The 7,172-nt window shown below is 46.7% G+C and overlaps 1 protein-coding gene across 3 annotated transcripts; it reads right to left on the reverse strand.

Annotated features, from left to right (window-relative positions):
• On the reverse strand, positions 1 to 6,562 carry DAZAP2 (DAZ associated protein 2). 3 transcript variants are annotated; one of them, XM_056798208.1, is made up of 4 exons: positions 6,024 to 6,562; positions 3,885 to 4,003; positions 3,216 to 3,461; positions 1 to 1,470 (listed from the first exon to the last, which is right to left on the reverse strand). In XM_056798208.1, exons 1-4 carry the CDS (start codon positions 6,034 to 6,036, stop codon positions 1,342 to 1,344), a joined length of 507 nt encoding a protein of 168 aa, XP_056654186.1. In that variant the 5' UTR covers positions 6,037 to 6,562; the 3' UTR covers positions 1 to 1,341. The 3 variants fall into 3 exon arrangements, with proteins under 3 accessions (XP_056654186.1, XP_056654187.1, XP_056654188.1); XM_056798209.1 differs by lacking the exon at positions 6,024 to 6,562 and adding an exon at positions 5,284 to 5,567; XM_056798210.1 differs by having other exon boundaries at positions 1,148 to 1,470; positions 3,293 to 3,461; positions 6,024 to 6,174.
• Positions 6,563 to 7,172: the final 610 nt, after the last annotated feature.

The following is a 7,172-nucleotide window of genomic DNA, read 5'->3' on the forward strand; positions in this document are numbered from 1 at the left end:
TTAAGGTGTAATGCAACTTCATCACTTTATTCAAATCTTCAAAATAGTCTTTATTCTACATTTTTAGTATAAAAAATCCACAAGTTAAGTGCACCACAGTGAAGAGAGAGACATACAACGCTGAACTTCCATAACAGTCAATGGTACAGTCAAACACCATATATACAGAATACAGTCAAATTTAGATGAACTGAAATTATAAGATAAAATATATTCATCAAATCCAATTCCAGAAAACACAAATTAAAAGACTGAGGATCCCTGAATCTTTTCAACCCTAACAAGACTTCGACTGCACTCGAATCATCTTCGAGTGACCATTCACAACACAATCCCACTAGCCCAGCCCATGAGTGGCGAGTTAATGGCCGTGGTCAGCTAGCTGCCTCAGACACTTAAACAGATGGCAACCCATTTCCATTCTCAAAACTCCCCTTACTTGAAGACATCCATCTGACTGTTGAAAGAGATCCCTCCTCTTGCCTCTCTGATTTAAACCTACAGTTGACCAAAGCGCAGTTAGCGTTGACACTGGGTGCTCAGATCGTTCTGGTGCTGGCACCAAAGCATACCTGGATGAGGCTTTTGTGTGCAGAGGCATCCATGAGAAGAGTACAAAAGGAATGGACCATTCTCAGCCTTTGCTGAGGGGAAAGAACGGGGCTCTATACTGTGTACACAGGTGGTTTCAGAGGATCCTTTGGAAAAAAAGGTCAAAAGATAAGGAGAGCCAAGGTCTCCTCTCACATAAGAAGTAGGGAGGGAGGGAGAGGTGCAGGGAGAGAGAGAGAAAGAAGTCTGACTGGCTTTCTGTCCTGCACCATTGATTCAATGGAGATTGGCGAGGGAAGTCGGGCAAGGGACAGAGGATGTGAAGGAAAAAGGTAGACATCTATGCATTTCATTTATAACAAGTAATAGAAATCAAAGACTTTAAGGAGATTTAAGACCAATCAGAATAATTTGGCAACTTCAATTCTTCAGAAGATTAAAGTTCCCTCCAAACCTAATTTGATGGTTTATTACTAAAAGCAAAGACCAGTATGGTGCAGTATTACTCCAAAGGAATTAAAGGAACATCTTCAGGGAAGATTTGCCCACATTCATTTTATGAATGATTACCCCCCTCCCCCCACCTTGAAATGTTTTAGGGAGGTACTGCTACCATTACATGGTTTGTTATTAAGTTTGAAAAGTGCCTGAAGGTTTGGGCACCAGAAAGACACCCCAACAACATGTGTCTAAACTTTGACTTCAGGTTAATATGACTAAAGCAGTTACATTGTGAGAAGTGCTGACGGTGTGTGATGTCTTTCCTGGCATGGGGGTGGCTTTGGTTCTTCACCAGATGGTATAGCCACCATCCGAACCACCCACGAAGAAGTTCCCCTTCCGCTGAGTTACTAGCACGTTGGCCCCTTGCATAACAGCAAGCTGAGCAGCATTGGGGGGGCAACCAGGGGGTGGAGGCTGGAAGTAAAGAATAAGGTTGAATGGGCACAGAAAAATTGGTGCAGGGAAAATGGGGCCCCAGGGAAAGGCCTATCACAAAGAATTTGACAACCACAAGAATCATGGAGCTGGCCAACGTATTACTTACTGACACCGTTTGGGTTTCTTTCCTGACTACCTAAAGACAGCAAAAAAGAACAATGGGAAAGGGATCCTCATTCTCCGTCAAAACATGTCTAGCCCCAGGGAGAGACACAGGGGCCATTCTGCCTTGTGTAGAGTTCAGTCCCGTACTGGGTTCTCTCCAATCTCAGAAGGCTCCAAGGGCCAATTTCTAAATCCTCCTTCGATGCTGCCCTTGCTCCAAGGTGAGCCTGCTCCAGCAAGTTAACTGAACATCATGCCAGTGCTCTTTGAAATACTTTTCACTTTTACAAATAATAGGGAATAATACCCAGAACAAAATCTCTTGGGAGGCTCCACCTCAGGGACCAGAATCCTACTGCAAAAGAGGATATCTCATATGTAGGTATATCCCACCCAATACTATTACCCAGCTCCAAGAAAAAAGAAGTTAATGATCATTAAATATTCCATTTGCAGGGGCAGCCGAGTGGCTCAGTGGATTGAGAACCAGGCCCAGAGACAAGAGGTCCTAGATTCAAATCTGGCCTCGGACACTTCCTAGCTATGTGCCCCTGGGCAAGTCACTTGACCCCCATTGCCTTAGCCCTTACTACTCTTCTGTCTTGGAACCAATACAGAGCATTGATTCCAAGATGGAAGGTGAGGGTTTAAAAAAAATCCAATTTTCATTTAAGAAAATAATATACCACAGTTTTGTGATGTTACAGTGGTAATTATTTATTGATGTTTACAATAAGAATGTAAATTGTAAAACAACACTGGTCAGAGCAGTGTTATTTGGAATATGATGGCAATATAACTTTGGCATGAGAAGCTAATTCAATGTGGGTATCTCCACTAAAACATACATGGGGAGCAGACACAGCCCTGGAACTGATCCTCAGAGACCACAGATGCCTCTCAGGTGAGCACAAAGGTGCTGACATGACCACTGTTGTCACTGTTAGTGGATAGTTACTTGGGAAAAGGTTGGCCAGCTCCAAATTTCCCTTCTTAAGGGTTTCATGGGAAACAAATCCCTAGATAATCTGGAAACAATTTAACTAAAAATGCCCAACTCCTGGAAACAACTTGAAGACAAAATGTATTCCACTTATTTTGCATCCTTCATTATGACTGTGCAGAACTGTCAATATCGTAGATAGTAAGATAAGTGGCTACTGAGTAAATACAAATTTTTGTCAAACCAGTTCACAAAATGGTCAAATTCAAATTGTTCTTCCTTTCACTCTTGGATGAGCTGGGAAATAGCCCCAAACCTGGCAATCAGATGGACAGGGCAAAGGGGTAAGAGACTATTAGCAACATTAATTACGAGACTATTGCTGCCAGAGGTTCTCTTTCCACTTCCCACCCTTGCTACCTGCTGACAGTTGGGTGTGCACTGCACAATCACTGCCTGGGGGTGTTGGAGGCATCCTAGCAGCAGGATCCCAGATTTAAACCTGGGACTTAAAGTCTAGCCCCTTCATTTTACAGATGAGAAACCTGAGACCTAGAGAAGTTAAACAACTTGTAATACTGAATGTGAATGAGAAGTCAGAGGTTTGAGCAACTCAAGATGGATGCTTAGGGCCAAACATGCAGCAGCCCCAGGGAAGACTGGTCATACTCACAGGAATGTTACCAGCAGTAGCCCCAGCTCCAAACCTGGCACCAGGATCATAGGCTCCATCCACCAGCACTGTTGAACCAGGGGGGTATACATGGCCAAGTGGATAATAAGCCAGTGGGACTGCAGAGCCGACAGGCCCAACAGCCACCGACTGACCCATGGGAAGAAACAAAGAAGCACCAGGATATGCAGCTGACATAGTGGGAACTGTTGCAGTGCCCGGGTGCACAAAGTTTGGACGATAGAGCTAGAAAGGGAGAGAAGGAAAAAAAAAGTTTATTGCATGAGGTTTTTAATTTGTATTTTTCTAATCAGTGTGTAATTCTCTAGTAGAGATACATTTCTGAACCCAGAAATCCTCAGCCTCTTTCTCCCTTCTACTGAGCCTATTCTCAAGTCCTTCTCACCACCTAAAGAGAGAAAACCTTATCTTCATTGTTGTCATACCTCCCCCATCCCTGCCAGAGGGTTTTAATTCCTATACTCTCAGGCCAAAAGAAATTACTTATTCATCCATGCTTTTGTTTCTCCTATTTGTGTGAAGGAATAAGTTCACACATAGTGTGTCAGAGCTGGCAGGAGATTGACAGTGGGCTGGTCCCCTCTATGAAGACAGGGTAATAGAAGCACATGTCTGTGGCTTGAACACCTGAGGACCTTGACCTCTTACCTCCGAATAGGCTGGAGGAGCATCCGTGTATGGCGGAACCTGAGGGAGGTGCATGGTTTGAGGGTACACTGGGTTCCCAGGAGGCTGCACAGGATATGTGGGCTGTGTTGGATATTGCCCTAGAAGATACAAAAAAGCACATGTGATGCACCATGCATGACCAGAGACAGAAACTGCTCAAAGACTCATCCAGCTGGGCAAACCCTGCAAAAGAACAAACAGTTACAAGACAGCCAGTAAAGGGGTGAGTGAAGAAATGATCACCTTGAAGCTCCAGAGTAGGGACTCTATAGGAGGAGTTGGGGAGTGTGCCCAGTCAGGCCCAAGGAAAGTACTAGATGAACAGGAACTCCTGTGATTATTCTTGGCTTCTTCTGAAGCTGAGATACTTCACAATACCCAGGAGGGCAGGGGATAGAATGGTCTCATATCTATTAGTTGCCAGGAATCCCAAGCTCCCGGGTTGGCCTTATCATCATCCTAATCTCTCTTGAGGTCTATAGAATTGGAGGGGCTTCTTGCTTTTATTTTGGGTTGGATCCAAAGGCTTAGAGGGAAGAGCAATTTAGTAGATGCAGAGGCCACTAGATCATATAGATTTAGAGGTGGAAGCAATCCAAACACTGAATTTTATAGATGAAGAAACTGAGCCCCAAGAAACCTAAATGACACGTCCAAGGTCACACAGCTAGTAAGTAACATAGTCAGGATTTGAATATGGATTCTCTGACTCTAGCATACCTTCCACTGCCCCTCACAGTCTCTCTACCACCATATGAAAGGGTTAGGTTAGATCACAGGGCCTTGACATGGAATAAACCTTAAACATCTAGGATCATCTAAGTCAACTCCCTTATCTAGAGTAAGGAGCCAGAAAGATCTAAGTTACACTTCTACCTCGGGTAATCCTGGGGATGCTTTTAACAGCAGTCATATCAGAGTTGTTGTGAGGGGCAAATAATAAATAATAACTGCAAAGCTTTTTAAAGATATCTTATCTGAACCTGGAGGTAGGTAGGTATTACTTTTGTATATTAGCCCAAAATATTGTATAATAGCCCAAAATAAGGGGCCACATTCCTCTTAATTTTGTAAAAAGGATGAGAGTCTAGATCTGCTAAGAATGTAATCTCTAGCTATGTGCCCCTGAGCAAGTCACTTAACCCCCATTGCCTAGCTCTTACCACTATTCTACCTCGGAACAGAACACAGTATTGATTCTAAGATGGAAAGGAAGGGTTTTTAAAAAATAAAATCTACAAATAGTTAAGCACTATATTTTAAAGGGAACCCCCCCAAACCACTTTTTTTTTCCATTCTATTTTACAGGTGAGTAAACTAAGGCCCAGGTAAAAATGCCTTGTCCCATAGATAATAAGTGAACAATATAAATCCTTACAGCGCCGTACAGATGCTGGTTATGATGACTATTACTGGCTGTTATTACGGACTCATGGATTAGAGGACACCGTGGCCTCGATAAGTTCAGCAACTTGGCCAAGGTCACACCGCAGGCTAGGAAGGAGCCGGCTCGGCTCCTGAACCTAAAGCCAAGGCTCACCGCAGGGCCCGGAAGAAGGGCTCCTACACAATAGAACAATTCAGGGCGACCCCGGGAGGGGGCTCAGGCGAGGTGCTGGTCTAGATTAACGGGGACACACACAGTTATCGGTTAGGGCGGAGGGGCAAAGTGTGGATAGAAGCTCGAGCTCCCAACCCCCACACACTCCCCCAAGGGCCCGACCCTCCCCCACCCCTTCCCGCACCCCCAGGCCGGAGGAGGGGCGGGGGGCGCCCGTAACTAGGCAGCGCGCAGCCCCACCTCCTCCCGCTCCTCATTGGCCCAGCTCCGTCGGAGTTCTCGCTCCCTATTGGACGCGCGGCCTGCCCATCTCGCCCAGGCCCCCCTGCAGCTCAGAACTGCGCCACAGGCTTTAAGGGAGAAAGCTCCGGGAGGGGGCGAGCGACCAAGCCTCGGGGCCTCGACGGGGGGGCGGGCGCGACGCGACGCGGACCCCGGGCCGGATCCCTCGGAGTGGAGGGCGGACGGACCCGGTGTGAGCTCGCGACTCCCCGGGGTCCCCTGTCCAGCCTATTCCCGACTCCGCCCTGCCAGCTTCGCCCCCCACTCGCTCTTGCCTTTGCTGTTCATGGCGGCGGTGGGTCCGGTTCGGCTCGGGGCTGCGGACGGTGTTTTTTTTTCGTCCTCTTCCTGTTCCAAGTCACTTCCGTGTCATGTGACCTTGCGTCACGGGACGTCCTCGTGCCCCGCCCCCGGAAGCCCCGCCCTCGGGCGGTGCCTTCAGGGTCCCCTCCCCCATCCGCGCTAACCCTGCACCCCCAGCCTCTCGAGACTTCGCTTTCACTAGCTTTTGGACTGCGGACCACTCGCTAGTGAATGGGTTGAGCACCCCTTCACGCCCCCTTTTACTCTTTCCCCAGGAAGCCTTCCCGGATTAGCTCATCCCGTGTTGGAATCCCGTCGGGAAATTTTAGGCAATCCAGCTTCTTCATTTCCTAAATAAAAGCCCTTCCTGAAAAGGAACAAGAGGCCCGTGACCCTTAAAGGTCCCAGAGTAGCTGCCCTCTGCAGCTCCCCCTCAGCGCAGTTCCACCTAGACACCCTGTCTCTTGACGGGCCTCGGGGCGCGCCCAAGTCCCCACTCCCTCACAGTTGGCTTACGTCTGTCCTTAAACCCTTCCCTTTTTTTGAGTTAACACTGAGTCCAGGTTATAAAGCAGAGAGAGGCAAGGGCTGGACAATGGGAATTAAGTGACTTGCCCAGGATCACACAGACAGGAAGTATTTGAGGTGATATTTGAACCCAGGACTTACTATTTTTTGTCTTCAGACAAAAAATGGAAGTTTTGTGCCTTGAACATCCGAAGAATTTCATTAAATGTTGGCTGTGACTACGAGATGAGTCATGACACTAAGCCCCATTGTATTCTGGGAAAGATTACTGGCAAAAAGGATGAAGCATAATTTAGAATATATGACTATTAATTGGCCTCGATGCTCTAAGGGTAATATAATTTAGAACCATGGGACAAGAGTGTAAGGTCCTACCTCCCCCCCCCCCCAAAAAAAGCAATGAAACTTGTTTGCTCTAGAAGACAAAGGTTTGAACCTTTGACTTAACTTAACTTAACTTGCTGGTCATTTAAGGAACAAAAGCTTGGGATCCTGTTGTTGGGCTCCTCACTGCCTTGAGACAAGACTGAAGTGAGGTAAACTAAGTCAAGGATCACAAAACCTGTTTGTCTCTGGGGAAAGCAGAAATCAGA

Source organism: Monodelphis domestica, chromosome 5 (genome assembly GCF_027887165.1).
Source record: "Monodelphis domestica isolate mMonDom1 chromosome 5, mMonDom1.pri, whole genome shotgun sequence".
Lineage (NCBI taxonomy): Eukaryota > Metazoa > Chordata > Mammalia > Didelphimorphia > Didelphidae > Monodelphis > Monodelphis domestica.

What these genes read in the sequence shown, in the direction of transcription:
- DAZAP2 (XM_056798210.1), bottom strand. An exon ending in CTCCTCCAGCCTATTCGGAG is followed by an intron (nt 3,462 to 3,884) that starts GTAAGAGGTCAA and finishes CTCCCTTTCTAG; the next exon opens with CTCTATCGTCCAAACTTTGT. An exon ending in TGGCCATGTATACCCCCCTG is followed by an intron (nt 1,471 to 3,292) that starts GTTCAACAGTGC and finishes CTTTACTTCCAG; the next exon opens with CCTCCACCCCCTGGTTGCCC.